Source organism: Aptenodytes patagonicus, chromosome 6 (assembly GCF_965638725.1).
Source record: "Aptenodytes patagonicus chromosome 6, bAptPat1.pri.cur, whole genome shotgun sequence".
NCBI classification, from domain to species: Eukaryota; Metazoa; Chordata; class Aves; order Sphenisciformes; family Spheniscidae; genus Aptenodytes; species Aptenodytes patagonicus.
Genome location: NC_134954.1, coordinates 26,493,071 through 26,515,636, shown reverse-complemented (window position 1 = coordinate 26,515,636; position 22,566 = coordinate 26,493,071). Strand labels below are relative to the sequence as shown.

Sequence of the window (22,566 nt, the reverse complement as noted above, 5' to 3'; positions counted from 1 at the left end):
CACTTCCCTCCCAAATGACTAATACATTGTTGGGAGCTTTGTGTTTTTACAAAACTGCTGGCCTGTCCAACAACACAAGCACTTGAAGATGCACAGTGTGCACGCCATTCAGGTCAATGCAGTTATTTCCATGCCTAAAATTAAGCACACCGACTGCTTGGGCCAGCACACTGACAGAGCTGGAATAATGGAAATATTTCTGGATTTCTTTGTGGTGAGGACAAAGAAAGCACCAAAAATGTTTGCTCTGCTAAATTGACATATGTTTGCCTATCCCAGAAAGTAGTGCTTTGCATGGGTTGAATTTAGGTGATGTTTTCTATTGCAATTACATAAGGAAAACACATCCTAGCCTGGCTAATCATAGGTGTATAGTTTTAACAGCAATTAGTTCCACTGATAGGTTATCTGAACAGCTGCCAGAGATATTGATCAGGAAAAAAGCTGTTTGGAATACTGACATCTGAAACAATTGGTTTTAAAACAGTCAGAAATACAGCTATTGATTGACTGAAGGGGATTCTTCTGGCCTGTAAGTGTACCATTTTGCTTTCTTAACTCAGCAGGATGCTATGGTGTGAACTTTGAGAATAATCTTTAAAGAAAGTTTTAAGAAAAAATGCAGCAGGGGTGACTGAACATCTTTCAGAGCAAATTATGGAGGAGTATAGGACGCCAGAGTTATTGTCCTGATTATTTCTCAGCCATCCAAATCTGAGATTGAAAACATTACCTTGATTTAATCAGGAAGATGTAAAAAGGGCCATTGTTCAGAATCTGTCTGGAAAGTCCATATGCACATCACTTTCCTGGGAATAGGAACTTTCCTGGGACTAGGAGATAGCTAAGTCATATTTGCAAACTGAGGAACGTGGAAATTGAAAGTGGTTTGAGCTGATTGAGAAATCAGTACTAGGATTTGTTCTAGAACTAGGCAAACAGTCCTATGCTGATGGGACGGATTTTACCTGGATGTGTTTTCTTCAGACCTCTGATTATCTGCCTTAACTCATGCCTGCACAGAGGGATGGCACATGGCGTTACACTGAACCTCCACATCAGGAGACGTTTCAGGTAGTGAAATGGTTGACTTCAGTATTTTTCTGAGTAGTTAAAGAACAAATGTCTCTCTCTGTTTTCCCCTTCTTTGTCAGCCAGTCATGGCAAAAAAACCCAAATTTAAAGTACAATCTGTAAAGAGTCAGGATCCAGACATTAAATTAATGTATTCAGAGTCCGTCTGTTATCATGCATGGTCTGATATGCACGACACAGTTGTGTTTCCATCTGCTGAACTAGGCAGTTGTTTGAAAGATGGTAACAGAAGTTATATGTTGATGATGTTTATGTTGCTATGAATTGAAGATAGACAGTTTCTAAACTGATCTCTCCTGTCTGTATAGCTAGAATGAGCTTGAAATGGGGAAACCGAAATTTAACATTTCCTTTTAAAAATCTCCATCCAAAGAGAATTGTGTTTCCTTCCCTTTCCTTTCCCCACTTTGGAATAATGTACAGTCTTTGTTTGCCTGCATCAGGCAGAGGTTGCATACAGTGGGTCTTCCTAGGGCTGGGGCTTCTGGGGAGGGCTGGGTTTGCTGTGTGCATGCAAGGTGGCTGAGCTGAGCTTCCTTTGGATAAGAGAGGGTTAAAATATCTTCCAGCCATTATGTCGTTGTCCTGGTTTTGGCTGGGATGTTCTTCCTAGTAGCTGGCATAGTGCTGTGTTTTGGATTTAGGATGAGAATAATGTTGATGACACACTGATGTTTTAGTTGTTGCTAAGTAGTGCTTACACTAGTCAAGGACTTTTCAGCTTCCCATGCTCTACCGACTGAGAAGGCTGGAGGTGCACAAGGAGCTGGGAGAGGGCACAGCCAGGACAGCTGACCCAAACTGGCCAAAGGGATATTCCATACCATGTGACGTCATGCTCAGTACATAAACTGTGGAAAGCTGGCCGGGGGGGCCGCTGCTCGGGGACTGGCTGGGCATCAGTCGGCGGGTGGTGAGCAATTGCATTGTGCATCACTTGCTTTGTGTAATCCTTTATTATTATTGTTATTACTGTTTTATTTTATTTCAATTATTAAACTGTTCTTATCTCAACCCACAAGTTTTCTCACTTTTACTCTTCTGATTCTCTCTCCCATCCCACTGTGAGGGGGAGAGTGAGCAAGCGGCTGTGTGGTGCTCAGTTGCTGGCTGAGGTTAAACCATGACAGTCCTATATTCTGTGTGTAAAGAAACATGATGCTGTTCTTGGATTACCAGGCCTTACTCTCTGTATTCTAGGCTGTTTCTTATTTAAACACTGTTAATTGTTGTTGTTTATGATCATATCAAAGGTCTCTGAAAAAGTCAACCGAGACTGATATCCCTGTACCCTCAGTGCACGCACAGAGCAGAACAGCTTACAGCTTTTCATGAACTTGTCCGTTTCTTTCATGTCACTATCTCTCTTTTGGGAATGAGAGAAGTGAGATGTGACAATGTAAAGTGGCTTTTTCCAATACTGCACAAACTGCCTGTGACAGAACTGGGAAAACTGACCCAGAACACCCCGGTCCTAGGCCAGGGCTGTTGGCCCATCCTCCTGCGTTAAAGCGCAGGCTGGGAAAACCCAGATTCCAGAGCCCCGCTAAGTGTATCGCCGGCTTTCATTCATCTTACGCACTCAGCTAGCAACCCCTGCAAGGCTGTATAAGACTGAAGCCAGTCTCTTTCCAGCATAGTAGGAACACTCCTGTTTGGGGGGCTGAAGCTTTCCAAGCGTGGTAGCTGCCCGGAAGTTAGACTTTGGTTAGTGCAAAGCCAGTTCATCTGCTAGCTTGGCAGAACAAGGAGGAGAACCAAAATACCCCCTCCACTTTCAGCAAAAGAAAAATCCTGTGACTTTATCATAAACAGCTCTTCAGCTGAAGCAGCTAGGGATTTGAGCATGGAAATTTGGCATGGAAATAGCCTTTCATTACAACCATGTCTCTGAGCATTCCCGTGAAAAACTGGTTTTGATCAGCAGCAGACTTGGAAAGTATTGCCTTGTAGAGATTGCAACCCTGCCTGCAAATTGCAAACCTGCAGGGTTTTTTTGCTACCCATGAATATGATCGTTATCATTATCCCAGACTATTATTTGCAGGGCAGGAGTGCTTCAGAGCTCCTGTGAGGCCTGAGACAACACTGATACACCCATTTATAAACGGGGAAGAGAAATGCTGCGGCTTCCCTGCAGGATTGTGCAGCTGTGCTGCTGAGGGGGGAGTGAAGGGCAGACTCTAGCGGGATGGAGGGGAGGTGCGTCGGTGGGGGCAGCTGCGTACTGGCAGGATTTCCAAGGAAGCCTTTGTTTCCTGGTGAAATTTGAAATTGGCTTCCCAGGGGCCCTTCCCCGTGGGCCGTCTGGGTTGTGCTGGTGCCGGCTGCGTGGGGCTGCATCCCAGCGCAGGAGGCTGTGGGCCAGTCTTGCCCTGCCGCCAGTGGTGGCTGCTAGTGGGGTTCCCTGCGTCGGCCATCAAAGTTTTATAACTGAAAAAAGAAATCTGTGTCTTGGGGTTGTTTTAATAATCCGAGTCTGTCAGCGTCCGTTGGTGCTCCCGCAGGAACGGAGGAGGGCAGGTGGGTGCGGCTGCCCGGGTGACCGTGGATGGGAAGCGGGGAGGATGCGGGGCCGTGCCCGGGCCGCGGCCAGCAGCAGCGGGGCCCGGGCCCGGCCAGGCCGCCGCCGGGCTTGGCTCGCCTCGCCGCCGCTCCGCCACCGCCGGTGTCGGGCCGCCATCTAGCGGGCGGCGGCGGGGCTCTGCCCGGCCGGGCGAGCGCGAGGGCGACTGTTGGGCGCGAGGGCAGCCGTTGGTTTCAAACGGCGAGTTTGAACGGCGAGTTCAAACGGCCGGGGCCGGGGCAGCTGGGGGCCAAGCAGGGCGTGACGAGAGCCGGGCCCGCCGGGCAGGAGCACGGGCGGTGACCGGGCACGGGCAGGGAGGGACCGTGTGAAGCAGCTGGACAGACGGTTTAGTTACAGAAAATCTCGCTGTCCGTCGAAAACCTGGAGGTGGCCTCCGCCTTCCCGGCCGGGAGTGCCCGGAGGTGCTGGTCGATTTACAGCAAGAGGCAGGGCGCTGGGGCGCTGTGCGGCCCGCTGCTCAGGGAGCACCCTGAGCAGGCTAAGTTCATCTTAGCCCCCACATGCACCTGGCAGCTGAAAGCTTTGGGTGCTTGTCACTTTGGGTGACTCTCTTCTCGACTTTATCTGTCATACCTAAAGGCTTACTACTTTGCAAAATGCGTAGTTAACTTTGGTACCTAAAGTACCTGGAGAATTAGGCGGTATCAGTATTGCATCCACCATATTCGGTCAGATTAAGCCCAGTATTGTCAGTCTGACACTTTCACAACCTGCGCCTTAAAAATCGTCATCAAATGGATCTTAAGCTTTAAATTATTAATGCAGATATATTTGGAGTTTTTATTTGCCCTGTGAGTCTTGGAGCCTTTTAGAGATGCTTCAAAAACTCTGAAGCCTAATGAGATAACCTGTGGTAATCAGAAGACTCCCAAACCGGTGCATTAGTGTCAGTCCGTTGTTCCAAGCTCCTATTTGTAGTTAGTAAGTGCTCACAACATACTGGGGGAAACTTTCAGTTCCACTGAAATGGAGGGAACAGCAAATGCTCCACACTCGCTTCAATGCATTGTAGTGGAACTGCAACAGGAGGGAGGGACAAATAAAGGTACTTTTAGGAATACAACCCAAGTTAATTACTGTGGTTGCATTTAGTGACCACAAACAGGACAGGGAATGCAGTAGGAGAAGGGAAGCAGTAATAGAGACAAAGCCCATTCTCTAAGCTGTTGCCAGTTCAGGAGCATGGCAGTTCAGGAAGGTATGGAGCTGCTAAGCCTTGCACAGCAAATTTAGTTCCCTAACTTGTTCTGGTGCAGAAATTTTGGTAAGGGTGGGCTCTCTGGTGGGCAGAGTTAAGTGTACATAACGATTTGCTTAGCCTAGTAAATTCATCGTATGGAACTGATGACTGATAAAATAAGCATAGCCAGCATAGCATGCTGGGGAGAAGAATGACGTGTACTTCTACATTAACTGATTGGTTGAAATAGCAGTTTTGTTTTCATTCCTCCCCCAGATTGGCTAAAAAAACAACCACCCCTCAACAGTAAAAACAAACTGTGCATAAAGCAAGGATAATGGCTTACAAAATGTACTGTGGTACTTCTGACAAATAGTTTAATTCTCAGCAAACGTACAAGATAGTATGCCTTTAGGTGGTGGAGCTAGTTGTGGTCATTTAGTGTCTTTGTCTAAGCAAATTTATTGATTGTACCCAACTTCACTGAAGCAATTCATAAACAGGAAATACCAATACAGCAACCAGTAGCATTTTGCCCAGAGCAACATCTGTGCTTCAAGCTGCTTACTGTAATACTAAACAGTACAAATCTGTTGATTTGATGACACAATGTCAAATGGTAAATCTGGATCAGCATTGTATATATCCAAGATTAAGCATTTCTGAGTAAAAGCCTTCAACTCCATTAAAAAAAGAACAGGCCTAAATTCTAATCTTGGTATAGTGGTGTTAGTGCAGAGTTACTTTGCTGATTTCACAGACGTTACATCATCTTTATTAAATGGTAACTGAGATGACTGAGGTATGTCAGCCTGAGCTCGAACTCTAACAGCCACAGCTGCCTTAGTTCATTTTTCTACCAAGTCAAGTCAGCCTTGTAATCGCTTAGGAAAGACTGGAGGTGCACAGAATTCATCATGGTGCTGTCCCCTTGGAAAGGAAACCTCCTGTAAGCTGACTATGTTTGAAAAACATATACCCATCTACTGACTAAATGAGAAATGTTGAACAAAGGCTAGTAAACATGTCAAGACAAAACAATTACAGTTATATATGAATTTTATTGCTAAGAGTATTTTGCTATAAATTAATAATGAGAATGAGGACATACAGTAAAACAGCAATTAAGATAGAGAGTGCACAAGAACATGAAGGATCTAGGGGGGAAACATTTGCTGCATGCTACCCTCCATGACTTACACATATCTATCTTAGCCATATCATGAGGAGAAAAAGCCACAAACACATTTGAGGGCCACAGGTTTGAATTTTCTCCTTTACCCAGCTTGCTTAGCTGGTTCCATCACCTATTGACTCTCCACTGAAAAACAAACAAAATGAGGCCAGCGTTGTGTGACATTTAGGGTAGCTCCATCTAGACGCAGCTCAGAATGTGCTTCAGCACTAGAAAAGATGTCTTTGTCAAAAGCCAGTGCACTTGCTCTGTACATAAACACTTTCCAACCCTTCCTCTCTAGTTCATAAGCCTTTACCCACTCACTAGAAGAGGCTGGCTCCCTAGCCCCCTATATATAAGCACAAGAAGCAAACAGCTATGTTTTCACATGTAACTAAAAATTTGGGAGAGGGTCCTGGTTCACCTCTTTAATGTGGTCAGACTTACCAGAAGGCTGACCATTTCCACCCCACCCTCTGGAAGCCTGGCTCTGTCCAGCTGTCTGTAACTGAGAATCCAGAAGTAACTAGTCGGAGATGAACATACAGAGTCGTGACCTCTGTAAGCACTGCCATTTAATTCTGAACGGACTGTAACTGCTATACAACAGATTTAGTTATCCTTAACTGATAGTGTACGCTGCAAAAAGCAGTGGCACTGTAGTGGCTGTGGATCTCCCATAGCTTTAGGGAGGTCAAGTATTGGGCCCCATGTAGGAAAGCATGTGCGTGGGTGCTATGCAGGTATAACTGGAATCACAGCATCACGAATAGCACCATTCAGAAACGAACTCCTGTTTAGGACTATCATTTCAATCTGTTTTGAAAATGATCTTGCCGCACCCACTGCCTCTTCCCATCACTGTGGTATCACCCATCTGCAGAAGCTGGCATGGCAGTCCCTCCAAGCCCCGAAATCCACTCTGGCCCTGCTCCTTCAGCTCACACCAGCATCTACACAAACTGCAGACACATGAAGTACTGGACTGGGCAGAAAAAGGCTATTGAGTCCTGACTCAGTGTCCAGCTGGACATTATCATCGATACAACCAAACCTCCACTCTGTTTCTGAGCAACAGGAGGTACGGCCATGTCTTCAGGAAGCAAGTCTATGAGCTTTAACAACCAGTGAATTCAAGTGGCTATCCCCACGCTGCTGCTTTGTGCACCAAGACACTTCCACTTCTGTTTCTGCAATGAGATCAGAAAGGCTACAAGCACCTGCAATAAGATAACTAGTCTCAATTTTATGTTCTAGCACAGTTTTATACATTTGCTTTCTAGCTTCTAAATGCCTATGCTACCAGGATAGAAAAGTAGCTCATGATTTTTGTATAAAAGCAGCCTATTGTTACCAAGATGGAACTAGAATTTTCAGCTTCAATTTGTAAATTTTTTTTCCCTTGAGAAGGGGTAAGGTTATTTTTTTAATGGTCACTTACTTCAATTTGAACTTTCAAAAAGATCATTTCTTGCTTTGAATTCAACCCAGGAATGTTTTGCAATCAACAGTCTTCACCTTATATACCTCACTTGAAGAAACTGGGGACCTCGATACAGTTACCTCCTGAGAGCAAGAGACATGTTCCCCTGCTGTGATCAACAGCTCTTAAAAAAAAAAAACCCACACAATAAAACTCTGAACTTAGAATAAATTACTAGCTGATTCACTTTGTGCTATTCTTTCACAATCATTATGAAATTCAAAAGAAATCACAATGATGTTCAATTGTTTTATTCTCCCCCACCCCTTACAAGCTAAATATCACACAGGGAGAAGAGGAGATGGAGGCATTCTGCAGAACTAGTTACATTGCAAAGCACAAACTAAACAGCAGTGTGTAGACCTGTAATAAGCTTCAAGGTTATCTCAAGGCTTAAAAAGGGTACAAATGTTTGTTCACTTAAGTTCTAGGCAGTCACCATCTCTTTCTGACCTCAGGAGTACCAGGCCTCTAAGAGAACTTCAGTAGTGTACTCCAATTTCTTTTGGTTTGGACTAGCAATAGGAAACTTTCGCTTCAGTCCCCTTTTGAACCTCCAACAAGTCCTTTCAGTACATACCACTGGCAGAACATATGCAGCTTGTATTAACCTGTGAAAGGACACACATGCACATTGGTGTACAGCTCCAAGCCAAAGTTTCTTGAAAGAAGTTTACGTTCCCTGGATTAGGCCCGCTCTTAGTAATGCATCCAAAATTACATCGGTCTGTTTCCTTCCGATGATTTCAGTTTGTTGAGTTGGTCCTAAGAGTCATGAAAGCTTAGTGCTTCCCCTGGCTGCTACCCAAACTCTTGTCCAAGACCTCTATTGCTTAAATATGTAGGATATAGCTAAGACAGCTTTACGATTAAATGAAAAAGTTTGGGGCTTGATCTAAATTTATGTGGGTGCAAGTTCTCATCTATTTTCATCTTTCCTGACATACCTGAAACCCCGTGAACCTTAAGGAAATTAACCTACTTCTGAATGAAAGCATAAGAAAAACTTAACATATTAAAACAGTATGAATACAGGAAGCTGAAAGTGGAAGTATAAAAATAAGTCCTCTTACTATAAAGAACTCAACTTAGGCACCCTGCCTCTTTTACCTGAATAACAAAGCATGTGCATTTCTTCAGAGTTTCCCCTGCCAAGCACAGCTCAGCATGGATTATAACAGGGTAAGGTAATAGGCCACATAACAGTTGCACTCCAGGTTACAGTCCATAGCACAGCAGCCTGCAGGAGCACATTGTATAAGGAACCAGACATACAAGCAAAGCCAACCAGGTTCCTTGGAGTGTTTTCCTTAACAAATCATGGAGGGAAGAAGAGACCTGCTGAATGTGAGAGGGAAGCGTGCATAGAACAAACCCAGGCTTGGCTGTGCTCAAAACTAGTTGCAAATAATGAACCTGGTTCAGGAAACCTTGGAGGCTATGAGACAGACATTCTACCCTAGCCATGGCAAGGCAGCTGATATTAAAGTGCCTGTGTGCAAGGTCTACTTGTGCTGTTTGTCTCTCCACTCCTGACTATTACTGCCTGCAGAGGGGTTCTGGTAGGCCCAACAGGGCAAGGGTTGTTCAAGCTAGTTCTCCTCCTGCAGACTCCGCAGAGCGATAGCAGTAATGAGCAGAGACACTAGACAATGGCCTTTTCGTCAGCAATGCAGTTGGTACAGTGTCTGAGGTGACTGTTCTACAGACAAGGAAGACCACGTGCAAAGCTAAAGATCCATTACTTCCATCTGACCAGAGAAGAGAGATTCAGGATAAAGAGGGAGGTGGAACAACAAACATTGGTCTTCCTTGCCACTGGTCATTCACATTTCTGGGAGAATAAAAGAACTGAGGAGTGCTGCCGCTTCTTAGCGGTTTGCTTATACGTTCTCAAACACAACGTCACCTGGATGGTGTGAGAGGCAGGTATAGGACTCCATCTAAGAAAATACACTATCATCTGCAGGCAAGTTTGAAAACAAAAAAATCCTCAAGCATGGCAGAGTACCTAATGCCAAGGAGTTTCTGCTGAGCTGTGTGTTTGTCCAGGGAATGTTCAGAAGCCAGTAGTACATATATACTAATGCAGGGCTCCTGTAAACCTCCTATTTGGACCAGATTTTAGACCCCCCCCAAAATCCATTTTTTCTACGGTGTTTACAGTAACAGCCTGTTCATAAAGCTAGTGACTGCTACCATGTTACATTGGTGCTCATGTTGATCCTTATCAGTACAAATCTTTGTAACTCCAAACATGAGAACAGAATTCAAAAGCAGCACATGCTGTCTCCAACCACTTAACTAAACGGTGCCTTTAAACTCTCCTTAGGACAGTTAAGAATCAGTTATTAAGATGTCACTACTGAGAAATAACTATTGCATTTCTTAAAGTTTAACAGTAAACAACATTGCCAATATATTATTGCACACAATAAAGGTTTTTGGAACTACAAAGATAAGGAGCGGGTAATCTAGAAGACCCAGAATAATGATCCCAAAGCCATTCCAGTCGCTGCTCCAGCAAGCATGCCCAGTGCAAGGTCTCCATCGCTGTCACGGTAACGCTCTCGAATGATGACATGGTTTGCAGGGGGTTGGCCATAAGGTCCTAGGTATTAAGAAATTGTTAGGAGGAGGGCAAAAGAAATTTTTATCTTAATACCATGCATTGAGATTTCAAAACATGCCCATTCTTTCACCCTCTTCCTTCCACTGAATGCTAAGATGATGTCAGCTACAAAGGTAGAATACACCTCTGCTTTGGATTCAGCCTCCACATTGATTAAATAAATCCAGAGGCCTAGCAACACTTCTAGCCTCATAAGAGTTTAATATCTGGGATAAAAGCTCATCACAAATGTAAAACTGAACATTGTTCTGCATTTATATTAGCAAAGAATCTATGAATTATTTGTATCATTCTATCAAACAGTGGATTTAATGCAAGAAATGGGTCTAAAAATTGATTCAACCTTGAAGTTAAGGCAAATAGTTCCCCCCCCAAAAAATCTTTGGCAGCTCTTAAGCCAGTGGTTTGTTAGAAACTGTGTATCAGTTATTTACTCTACAATTACTGCCTACTATTTCAATTCAGCCTTCACAGTGTGGGCTGATCTGTTGTGTGGTGACAGCTGCTATGTTTCTTTTCAGGTGAAGATTGGCCCAGTAGTAAGGAATTAACCTAAGACTCAAGAAACCACTCAAGCTCCACCTGTCATGTTTTGTGACTTAGCTCCTACCTGCAAAGCAAACATTATGATGTTGCTTTCCCTTCCAGACATTTCAGGAAGATTAAGTATTCTTGAAGATATTGCAATGTTTTTTGTAACAGATACTGAAGTAATCCAACTAATACAACTGGAAAAGGCTCTCACTGACTCTCAGTGATGCATGACTGGGAACCTCATGAGAAGGACTCTGTCAATTCAAAGCATGAGTAATGAAGCTGAACGTACAGGAGTTAAGTTAGTTGCTAGGGGTGAACTTGACCCCTAAGATTTAGTTGCAGTAACCCTAGTGAAGGAAAACATCGAGGCTTGGTTACTATGCCCAACCTGTAACTAGTATCTTAACACACTGGACTTGCAAACTGTTTAGGAGAGTTACTGTTTAATGCTGCATTATCATACAGGTTTCTGAGGCTTGATTGCCAAGGCCTGCTGGTAGTTTTTAGAAAAGGTTCTTGGGACTTTCAACAAGCTGCTGCTTTTCAGCTGCTGAGAACCAACAAAACCCATCTTCCTCTGTGTTTGTATATATATGATCTGTATCTTAGGATTTCACTAACTTAGATGAGGAAAGCTTTAAAAGCTTTATGCTGATGCACCTCCCTTGTAACAAAAAATGGAAAAGGCAAATGAAATATCCTGACAAATGTCAAATGGAAAAAAAAAAATTCCCTCAAAACTGAAAAAAATTCTGAATATTCTTGTTTGCAGAGCCAGATCATAAACAATTACTAAGTTAAATCTTCTGATTTGTATTACCCATACTACTTTAAAGCCCCAATTCTGTAGGACCGGGGCTCTCTGTGCAAAGCTAATCCTAAATTAAGGTGACTAAGCTTAAAAGCACACCCAAAAATTTTAGTCTCTTTCCTCTTTTATTAGGACTGAAAGCTATACAAACCTGAACAGAGCAATAGAAGACTTCACAAGGCTGAATGTACTGCCTTACAGCAATTCCAGCATGCAGGGAAGGAACCAGTTACCACCATGCTTTGGGAGTGGATTTACCTTTGAAACTTGCATTTAATTCTGAGGTCACAGCTGAACATCAGTGTTGAAATAATTAAGCTAGGTGTAAGAGCAACAGATGAGTCAAAAGCTCTATCAATGCCCAATACGGAGCACTGAATCAATCTTGTTCTGGCTCTTCTATCTTTCCTTAGAAAACATGCTGCCTACTGTAGTTAAGAGAGTTTTGTGTGCTTCAACAAGAGTTTATAAAGTAATTTAAATATGTTGGGATCACATTGGGAAGGTTAAATCACTTAATACAAATTTCACTGCACGCGCTTTGTTGTGAAAGGGTAAGGGGACTTGGTTCCAGTTACAAAAGTCAGGTTTCTTTCTATCACTCTGTTGTGCAGGAGTGGTGGGTGGTAAAGGATGGTGATTAATAGAATTAAAGCCAGAAAGACTGACTCAAATAGCTTCTACAGGAAGGTGAAGGATATGGTTGATACTGATTACCTTGGTATGCATACTGAGAGGGAACAGCATAAGCTTGTCCGCTGGAGGCATAGAAGACCTGAGGACCAGTAGGGGGATATACACCATGGTACTGATCATAGCCATAGCTATAAACCTGGTGAAATTAAAAATGTCCATTACAAAAGCATTCTTTGCTATGTATCCAATTATGCACTTTGTTCAATTGTCCCTCATTTCTAATGCAGTTAAAATTTCAGTAAAATATGCAGTCTGTACTGATACAGTCTCCTAGAAAGCATTTAGAACAGCTGCTTGAATAAGTGTTCCTAAGCAGCGTTCACTGTCCACCCTTCCTGGATGGTGAGTGACAGAGGCAGGGCCTGGATCATCAGGCAGAGCCACAGCAGCCTTACCAGCTGCTTCTCTCTGCCCTCATGACAACAGCAGCTCTCTGGAGAGCTCAGAAGTGCCAGGTAGGCAGCAGCTGATCCCAAGAAACTCCAACCAACTTTCCTCTAGCACACCACAAGTAAATGTCAGATTCAGGACAAATACCCTGTAGCCATATGTTTTGGAAGCAATTTTGCTCTCCAAAAGAGGAGGCCCGCTGCTAGCCCTGATATAGCTCCCAGTACCACATTTAGTTCTTGACAACTATTTCTAACAGCAAGGGGCTGGAGCAGAGCACCTATAGTGCAACAAGTAATACTACCCCAAACTATCCCTTTGTGTGTCACTGCACGTGAGTCACAACATCCAGAAATCCCCAATGTATACTTGTTCGGCCCCAGTGCTGCTCCTCCTCCACTGCAGAAGAACTGTGCATCCAGAAGCTAGAGTTATTGTGTTGCTATGACATCCTGGATACAACAAAATCCTTATGTGTTAAAAGTGACAGCTCCAGTCATTAAATCCTATTTTTAAAACTCCTGATTTTATACCCTTCCAGTGCTTACACAATGTGAAAGTGTAGTCACACCTCCTTATGTTAAAAGCTGCATGGCCAAAATTTTTCAAGATTAGCCAAGTAACTTCTGCCCTGTCTTTAAAGTTCACTGAGCAGCCATCCCTTTATATACCTCCCAACCAAATCTGCCTCATCCCTTTCAAAGGAAATCCATCTCAAATAGGAGTGACAGTAGATTGTTAGTGCCTTACTCTCACGCTCATTCTGTGCAAACCCTAAAGCTGGATCTGACTGTGAAATGCAGCGCTTTGGGAGAACAGTTTGGGTGCTTGAAGGATGGCCGCTTCTGCTACCTCACTTATTTTAATGCTTCCTGACTGCAACTCTTACCTCAGGTGATGGTGTGGCATAAGCTGTGTAGGGAGGAGGGGCTGAGGAAATGGCTGTCTCGTCATGCATCACGTCAGATCCCATGTAGCCCTAAACACCATGGAAAGGTAGCAGTTATCACCTTTTCCTACAGATAGCCAGTTTGAGTAGCGCAAGGATTAAAACTTAATGACCCCAAAGAAAGAGTAACCTTTAGATGTGCTGCATATTAAGAAAGCAGTGAATACCTTATAAAGCACTGCAAAAAGAAACTATTTGGAGAGCAGACCTGGGAGAACACAAATGCCTGATCAACCACAGGAAGGAGCCATAAAATTTCTTACCTCTGTGTCTGTGTACACACACGTGCATATGTGTGCATGCAAGCACACTGACTCCTTCCCTCATTTCATAGCCTCAGTTTTAGAAATTACCCTCTTGTTCGTCCTCTGTTTTCAGATAAAAAAGTCTTCACAACTAAGCTAGCTGCTTCCTGGCACCCTAGAGTGGTATCACCAAGTTCTGCATGAGCAGATAAAGGAAACAAATGCAGTAGCCAAAAGTGGCACCTGAACATTTTAGCAGAACACTGTCACAGTTCTTCGCCACCTCACTTTCTGGCTGTGAGGAGACTTAAAAAAAATGCAGTAAGAAAGGTTTAAATGTGTAGGGATTTGAGGGGCTTGGTTGTTTTTAGGGAATTGCTTTGCAAATGCCACCTGTAATTCTGGTCCTTTTTGAAGGCAGCCATGAGGCAAAGGTGATAAAGTTATCTTACTTGAATCCACCTACAAGGAGCTCTCAAAGATAATTAAGATTTGTTACAGTAGCCTTGTAGTCTTGCCCCTAATATCAGAAATCTGCAGTGATGTTCTTAGTCAGTGCCCTATCCCAAGAAAAAAAACAGCTCCCTTTTTTTAATTTACAAGTAAACACTTTAATAGCTCAATAGAGAATGCTCCTATTGTCTCTTGTACCTGGACTGCAGAAAGACTTTTGAGGGCATGCTGTGGCCGGATCCCAGGTCAAATTTGTGGCGGAGATTCTAAGGATTGCTTGAAACACACTGTTGAAAGCACTGTATGAAGAGGCAAGTATTTCCACCACTTGAGAAAAAGTCCAGCAAATGCTCACATCTTAGCAATAAATGTATTCTGTCCTGCTACAGGGAACTCTGTACAGGCATATGACACAAGCCTGCAAACATCTGTAAATGACAGTTCTCAAAGCTAGCGTGATCACCCTGCTATTCCAGTAAAGTTATGAGGCACTGCTGGATGCTCAGTATTTTTGAAAGCTGTGTCAGACACCTACAGATGGACTCAAGCCCAGTTACCCGGTTAGCTCAAGTCCTTGTTGGAGACCTTTAATAGCTTTGGAAAGTGCTAATTTATGATACTACTTGTGCAGAGAGCTACCAGCCCTACATTCAGTAGCAGGGGTCTGCCTTGGCTGACAAAGGTGATGCACTGGCAAGTTCTGAATGCCATCTAGCAGGGCTGGCAGCTGAGTGTGAGAGACATGAAAAGCAGCAGCTCCTAACTCCTGAAACCAGGAGCCACCATCTCACACATAAGCAAGATAAAGCCCCTAAAACTAGAGCAGACAGACCATGAGCATTATGTCCTCTGTGTAAGGACAATTCCTTCACTTCTCATTTAACACCATGAAGCAGCATAGCATAGCTGCAGTCAGAGGCAATCGTGTCCAGGGCAGTTTTGCTATGACAAGTGTTTGCTTTGGGTATCTACAGATCTAAGTTATATCATATGACAGATGCCTCAGTACAGTGGCAATGTTAATGTGACCCATCAAAAACTGAGATAAGCTTCTACAAAATGCAGCATTTCCCCATGAAAGGGAAACATTTCAGGTTGGTTCAGTCTAGCCATCTAAGGAGAGCTAGTGCTGAAGAGTACTCTGGAAGGCAGTCTGGAGGAAAAACAAATTAACAATACCCACAAGTGGATGGATGTGGTTCCCCAGAGATACGGTTCTCTAGAGAACTCCAAGACTCTCAGAGAGACTTTTGTGATTCCTCTTCACTCTCCACAGCTAGCATGCCAATGTAGAGGTAATATACTCCTTCTTGGCATGCCTGCACTCCCCTCCAAGCACCTCTTGCTCCTCCCCTAGTCTCCGCCAAGAAGCATCCCACAATGTAATGGATCTACATTAACAAACATGTTCTTTGCAGTAAGCTTCCTTTAGCGCTGCACCTGGTAGGCAACAAACACTAGGAGTGCAAAATGCATTTTTACTGGTTGCAGAAGATTTACTTTTTGTCCACAGTCTCAGTGCCCACTTCCCTTACAGACCAGCTTCCCAAACATTCACTTCCACCCACAGAAATCATTCCCTGAAATCATTTGCTTCCACCCAGCATGTACTTGCCTGGACTTGGCTGCAAGGATGACATGTGCTTGTGATCCAGTGGATCATTCTTCTCCCCACCCACAAGCCTTACCATCATGCTCATGACCCTGTTTTTCTCTAGCAGAGAAGGATGGAACATGATTTCAGAAGTAAACTGCTGGACCACACATAACACTGATGTGCTGCTTCTCTATCAGTATAAAGTCTAGGTAGTACACTCACTGTGTTTGTTCTGGCGTCCTGGAGAGCAATTTTCCATGCCCTGCAAAAAAACCACCCATTGTTTAGTGGAACACTGATAAAAATTAACACCACTTTTTCTTTTTAGGACTATGAAAAAACCAAGGTTAGCAACTAGAGGTACTGCAGGAGCAGAGTTTAAGATACTGCATATGTCAAAGCCTAATGATAAACTAAGATGAATGCACAAAGGTGTTACACCAAGATTGAGAAATAATTACTTTCTTTGCAGAGCTGAGAAGGAATGAGGAGGAACATCAGAAGGAACAGATGCGGTTGAAGGTCCTCGCTGCAAGCACAACAGCCAGGTAATCTGCAGCCATGCTCAGGATAAGGAAATAGGAAGAGATACACCAGGGAAGTTGTATCTCCTGCCCGAACAGTTGCATCTGTGCTGACTAGAGAGTGTGGGTCTTGACGCTATTACAGTTTGAACAGAAGGTACGTATACTTCACACAGATACTCCCATGCGATATGGCTGGGAGCATGCTTGACGCACCACGCATACTTGGCAAACACCGATGACAGAAGTTATCTAACTAGCCAAGCTCAGTTGAGAGTTCACAATAATGGAGTATTACTCCTTTCACTACTGATTGGGATGTCCTTGGGCTATCCAGTCTTGCATTAACCATATTAATAAGACTCTTTTACTCCTCCTCACCCTTCGGTGTTTTCAGTGACTTAACTTGCAGTTAGTTTGCATGAGCTAGACAACTTCTTATAGGAGAACTATATTTTTTGTCACTGAAAGCTGGCTTTTACTTGCTTCAGAACTTTCTCAAAATGTGTCTCTGAAAGTCTGAAGGAAGGAAAATAATTAGGGAGAGAGAGAAAAAGAAAGATAGAAGAGGAAGAGGCAGCAAAACCAATATTCTCTGGCAGACTTACAGACAGTCATCTGCACTCTCTGCACAGAGGTTGACTGTCTTCCCATCACGGCAAACAATCTGCAGTAAACAGTCTCTTTGCTTCCCCTCTGGAGGCTGGAAATCTGAGTCAGAAAAAAAGAGACAAGTTATGAAATATCTATAACCACAATTTCATGATCGCATTTACAAGAAGGGAGACAGTTTATGCAAAAGTCTGGACAAAACAAACTAGGGCCAGTTGTAGCTGCTTTCCATGGCATCAGAACAAATTACAGAAGGAAATAGCCAGCCTGTTCTCGCTCTTTAGAGTGTCCTGAAAGTAAGTAGCTCTGAACATCATTCCTAAGAAATGCAAGTGTCTTACAGCAGAACCAATCCATACTTAGCAATAAGTACTCTCCAACACTTGTGTCCTTCACTTGTGTCAGCATCAAGTGGAGTACTAACAAATGCTAGAATTGAACTTGAAAAAAATCTGCTGAGGTTTCTCATTTCTAGTCCTGCCTCTCACTCCAGCCAGCACTATAATTACACCAGTAACACTCTATAATCAGACACACAAGTCTACTGTGAACATCCCATTCTCATGTGCATGCCTGCCACCTGCATAAATGGTACACTGTCCTCACTGAGTTTTAAAAGGAAGTATCAAACCCTAACCTAATCTATCACATGGTGATACCATGCCCTGGGTATCTATAAGGGAATTTAGTAGTTGGTTGGGTTGGGGTTGTTTTTCTGGGGGAGGGGGATGGGGGGTGGGGTTTTTTTTAACAACAATGAAGTTGCACACTTCTTGGACATGTTTACTTCTGCAGTAGTGTTGTAAACGGTATGCTGGGCAGGCACTGAAGTTGTAAAGAATCTCTGAATACACAAATCCTGAAGGTTTCATTATTACCTCGACATTCATTCCCCACTCTGAGATTGATGCAATGGATTCGCATGTGGATTTTATCTTCTATATCATGGCGATTTTGATCATCATAGAATATTAAGCGGCCATCAGACCACAGGTCAAACCAGTTCTTCTTCCAACGCCGTAAAATAGTACCTTAAAATCAGACAGTCACTTTTGAGGGCACATATTCGGAAGTATTTGCATCATAAAGTTAATAAAACATGAACACAGAAATCCTTCACAGTTGCTCCAGACATTCTGAGGTGCCAAGCAAAATCCTGTACTACAACATCCCCACTTCAGAACATTACAGAATTGGGTTCCATATTTTATCTAGTATTCAAAGTCAAACTGAGTTTATTTTAAGTGCATAACCTGTCACTTTAGTTCTAACTTGCTGCAAGAACAAGCAGAGGGCATGACTAATTGAAGACATTAAGTTAAGGTGTCAGGTAAAGTTTCCAAGTCTCCACTTATACAGCACTAATTACAGAGCAGCATCTGAAGCTGAATGCCAGTCAGACACCTCAGATATGGTATATCCTGTTTCTCACTGGTATACCCAAAAGGTCACATGGAAATGCTGTCATGACAGGTCATTTTGTGAAGTGTCCTAAAGGTAAAAAAAAAAACCCAACACAAAACAACCCACAGAGCTAGAGACTTGTTTGAAGAAAGACCTGGGAATTACTAAGTTGCTCTGATGTTTTTTGAAGAGTTAGACACAGTGAGGAGAAAAGGAGGTAAAAGGCCCATGACTTACTTTGCCGGAGCAGCCATCCGCTCTTCACAAATGCCATTGTTGCTTAATCTAGTGGACGGAAGAGGAAGGTGAGGGGGAGAAAAGCAGTCTTCAGTATTTCACAATAACACATTAGAAAGAGGCATCTCAAGGTATAATATCATGCATTATAGCTGCATGTACCCAGCTAGTATTGCAGAGAGACAAGGTAGATCTCAGCTGAAGATACTCAGTAAGGCACAACTTAAGTATTCTAGGACTTAACAAATGGAACAAATGTGCAGTTGTAGCAATGCAACGTGACTATCACAGACCACTTTTAAGTTTAACTGGAAAACGCACAAGCTTACAGCTACCACTCTTGCAACATGGGGAAGAGACAGACTGGAGTGACTGCTTCCTGACTCACCACTGGTTCCTTTCAAAGTTGTTCTCTTGACATACATGTGCTTCCTGTATTCTGCAGGCTCAAGTTACTAAGCACCCTCACTTCTTCCCTAGCTCCCTTTTTCTGTACTTCCTCTTCTGTTTTTTTCATTCACTGGCTCAAAGTCCAGCCAAAACAAAAGCTGAAACAGTTTAATCTTAAACAGGAAGGACAAAGCTGTTTTTATGACTTGTATTTCTTCCAAATCGTCACTAGCTCCCTCCAAGATGAATTGAAGTAAGCTAAGCCCATAAACTGAGATTCTCATTTCTCCTCAACTTTTAAATGAAGCTTGAAATGGCATGGGAAGGACCCTGCATTAAATTCAAGTTATCACACATGACATTAAGCACTCGGCCACTGCAGTCTGGTTTATGAGCACGCTAAAGAAAAGAGATCAAGCATAGGATATGTTGGAGGATGAGTTTTTATTTTATAGCATAATGGTGTTCTGACTATTGTTCTAAAATGGATTAATAAAAACATAACTATCTGGATGCAGTTGAACTAGAAAAGCAAGAACAGAAACATTTTAAGCCTCCGTTGAGAAGGCTGCTTTTTTTAGAAATTATTTGTGGGGCTTGTAAGCCAATATGAGAGAGAGATACTTAAACCTACCAGATAACATTCTACTTGTAGCAGCATAAGAAGAGGGGGGGGAAGGTAGCATAGTAGATTTGATAGACAGAGGAACTCCTCCCAGACAAGGAATGTGTTTAAAGCTGGGGAGGAGAGAGGAAGAAAAAAGAGTTTTGTTATCTTCTAGTAAAATATAAAATTAGTAAGCATCCACTTATTTTCTGATAGATGTATATATGCCATCTATTAGATATTACTTGTATCTGTGTCCTCTTCACAGTACTGGGCAAATTCTGTAACACACAAGTAAAGACTATAGCCAGCAGGATTTCATACTGAAGGAATACCACATCCAGCACAGGCTTGGGTGTGATGGTGAAAACCACCTGCAGGTAAAGTTTAAACTCCAAGATAAACCTCTTACTCTTATCTTTTGTACCAGCTCGCTGGGAAAACAAACATTTAGCTGACAGCCCATTGAAAGGGAGTGTCAAACTCCTATCCTGCTTTAATCCTGGTCACCAGGTCCTGCTCTGAGGTCTAAGCATGCTGTTGTTACCTAAGAGGGAGAGCTTCAGAAATAGAGGCCAATTTATTCTTCCAAAGCAACAAAGCGGTACAAAGGACCTAAGCCTCATTCTCCCACCATCCCAGATATGCTCCTCTCCCCCTAGATTCTCCTTTACAACAAAATAGTCTTCTTGTTCTTAGTTTTCACAGGAATGGCTCTCTCCAATGATGCTTCCATGTCTTCCAGTTTACCCACTAGGTGAAATCACTGTATATTTCCAGAGGCCTTTTAATAGTCTAAGAGCCAATAAAGAACTTGCATGAACTTCAGTTCTGTTGCAAGTGCTAGATTAGGCCATTGACTGTTTGTTGCTGCCTTTAAACCTACTCTGTTACGCAACAGCATAATTAGATTTAACTTAGATACATAAAGGGGAAGAAATGAGGAAGAAAACATTTCTCTTGACAAATTAAGCTTTGCCTGTCATTACAGAATGCCTCACAATCAACGTCTCACATTACAGAATGCCTCACAGCTATCTAGGGCTACAACAGCAAGAGAGGCTTCAGCAGCTGTACAGCACCTTGCATGTAATCTCAGAAACAACAACTACATTTTCCCCACACAGAATTTAAGTGCCCAAAACTTCAGCTCTGGATAGAGAGCAAGGAATCACACAGAACAATGTCAGCACTGAAGTAAGAGGTGCAAAAACAATTAGGTATTCTTCTCTGGCCCTTTTTAAGCACAAGCACTCACGTGAAGTCCAATGCAGTATTCACAATCAACCCACATTATGTTTAAAAGAGTTATTTGCAGAGCTAGAAGATAGCCTGGCAAGATCAGTTGCAACTGAGTATTATTTGCTTGTTAAACTAGCTCACTGCAAACCAACATGGAAAATGGGATTTAAACAAAGATATCGAGGATCAATTTATCACCAAACTCAACAGAAGTTCCTTCGGTGACTGAAATCTAAAAGTAGTAGCCCCCTAAACTGAACACAAGTTAAGTGGGGCTATTCCTTCCCGCTCCCTAGAATAGCAGTTTTCCTTTTTTGCACAGAATATAATGTGGAATATCCAACAGTCTATTCCAGTTCACTTCTTGCTCTCAAACCCAGTTGGCTGGTAGGAAAAGCAAATGTCAAAACAAATCAAGTGTTTCTACCTGCAGCTTGTAATTACTAGAGCGATTTTGATTAATGCAGTCAAACTAGCAATGGACGCAATTCTGCAATCTACGTAGATGGAAGAGGCTTAGCCACACAGACCTAACTACAGAGCTCAGTCCCAGGCGACCAGCGGTGCCCACTGACACCTCACTGTTACTTTATTCCCAAGACTTCAGGTAGAGAACTATACAAAGCTCAGAGGAGTGTTCAAATGTAACCCTATTTGCCCCCCTCTCCCTTAAAACAAAGCAAGTTTTCTATTTCTGGAACTTTCTGACTCTGCGGCTAGCTACACGCAGGCCTTTTTTCCATTAAGTTGTGTTCACTTTAGCCAATGCCTGAGAGATGTGGCTCTCGGTTCAAAACCTGTTCATTCGTGAGCGAGTCAGTGTTCAGGAACAGGCGGTTTGCAGAGGCACCATCCCACCTCTTCCCTCTCCCACCGGGGACAGCTCCCCCCAACAGGCCTCCTGGGGGCAGGCCCGGGCCCGGACTCGCTCCCTCCTCTCCTGCCCCGCCGTGACGGCAGGCGGCTGTCCAAAGCTCCGCCTGGCCAAGGCTCCGCTCCCCGCGCCCCCCCCCCCCCCCACCCCGGGCGCTCCCACGCCGCCTCCCCGTCACCCGCCGCCGGGCAGCGGGCGGGGCGCGGCGGCGCGGCTGGCTCGCCCCGCAGGGGCCGCCGAGCCCTGCCCTGAAAGCTCCGTCTCACCCTCCGCGTACCCGGCAGCCGGGCCGACAGAAGGGATCCTGCCAGCACTCCCCCAGGGCAGCCCCTTCCGGCTCCGGCAGCTCCGGGCCCGCCGACCGCGTCGGCCCCGGCCTGCTCCGCGGCCCCGCTGACCTCCGCGCGGCCGCCGGGCCGAGTCGGGCCGGGCAGCCGCACAGAGCCGTGCCCCTCGCCGCCCCCCGCCGCCGTGCCCAGCCGGTGGCGGGGTGCCGCCGCACCTACCTGCGACTGCCGGCCCCGCTGCGCCAGCGGCCAGCGCCAGCCCCGTCCTGACGTCAGCCCGCCGCGCTGCGCCGCCCCCGGCGCCGGCCCCGGCGCCGGCGGCCGCAGGACCCGGGCTGCCCCCGGGGCCTTGCGGGGCGCGCCGTGTTTTCCGTGGGACCCCGCGGCGTTTGGTGGGAACGTGTCTGTCCCTGTTCGGATCCGTCCGTGGGGGAAGGTGTGGTGCGGAACAGTGACCCGGTTGAGGTTAATGTCTTTCCCCAAGACGCGCAGTTCCTCAGTATTTTAAATGCATCCCCTTCTGCACAGGTTAGCACTTGGCACAGCGTCAGCCC

The 22,566-nt window shown here is 44.4% G+C and overlaps 1 protein-coding gene across 4 annotated transcripts; it reads right to left on the bottom strand.

Moving 5' to 3' along the window:
• Window positions 1-5,906: 5,906 nt before the first annotated feature.
• Window positions 5,907-22,289, bottom strand: PLEKHB2 (pleckstrin homology domain containing B2). 4 transcript variants are annotated; one of them, XM_076341629.1, is made up of 9 exons: window positions 22,232-22,274; window positions 19,637-19,740; window positions 18,613-18,660; window positions 17,850-18,002; window positions 16,968-17,070; window positions 16,058-16,097; window positions 13,481-13,570; window positions 12,223-12,337; window positions 5,907-10,136 (listed from the first exon to the last, which is right to left on the bottom strand). In XM_076341629.1, exons 3-9 carry the CDS (start codon window positions 18,647-18,649, stop codon window positions 10,000-10,002), a joined length of 675 nt encoding a protein of 224 aa, XP_076197744.1. In that variant the 5' UTR covers window positions 18,650-18,660; window positions 19,637-19,740; window positions 22,232-22,274; the 3' UTR covers window positions 5,907-9,999. The 4 variants fall into 4 exon arrangements, with proteins under 4 accessions (XP_076197744.1, XP_076197745.1, XP_076197743.1 ...); XM_076341630.1 differs by lacking the exon at window positions 22,232-22,274 and adding an exon at window positions 22,003-22,104; XM_076341628.1 differs by lacking the exon at window positions 19,637-19,740 and having other exon boundaries at window positions 22,232-22,289.
• Window positions 22,290-22,566: the final 277 nt, after the last annotated feature.

Bases quoted from the DNA above. Each gene is read 5' to 3' on its own strand.
- PLEKHB2 (XM_076341628.1), bottom strand. From the start codon at position 18,649: ATGGCATTTGTGAAGAGCGGATGGCTGCTCCGGCAAA. The intron at 17,071-17,849 runs GTAATAATGAAA...TTTCTGACTCAG, and splicing joins AGTGGGGAATGAATGTCGAG to ATTTCCAGCCTCCAGAGGGG. The intron at 16,098-16,967 runs GTAAGTCTGCCA...GTTTTTTTGCAG, and splicing joins GAGAGTGCAGATGACTGTCT to GGCATGGAAAATTGCTCTCC.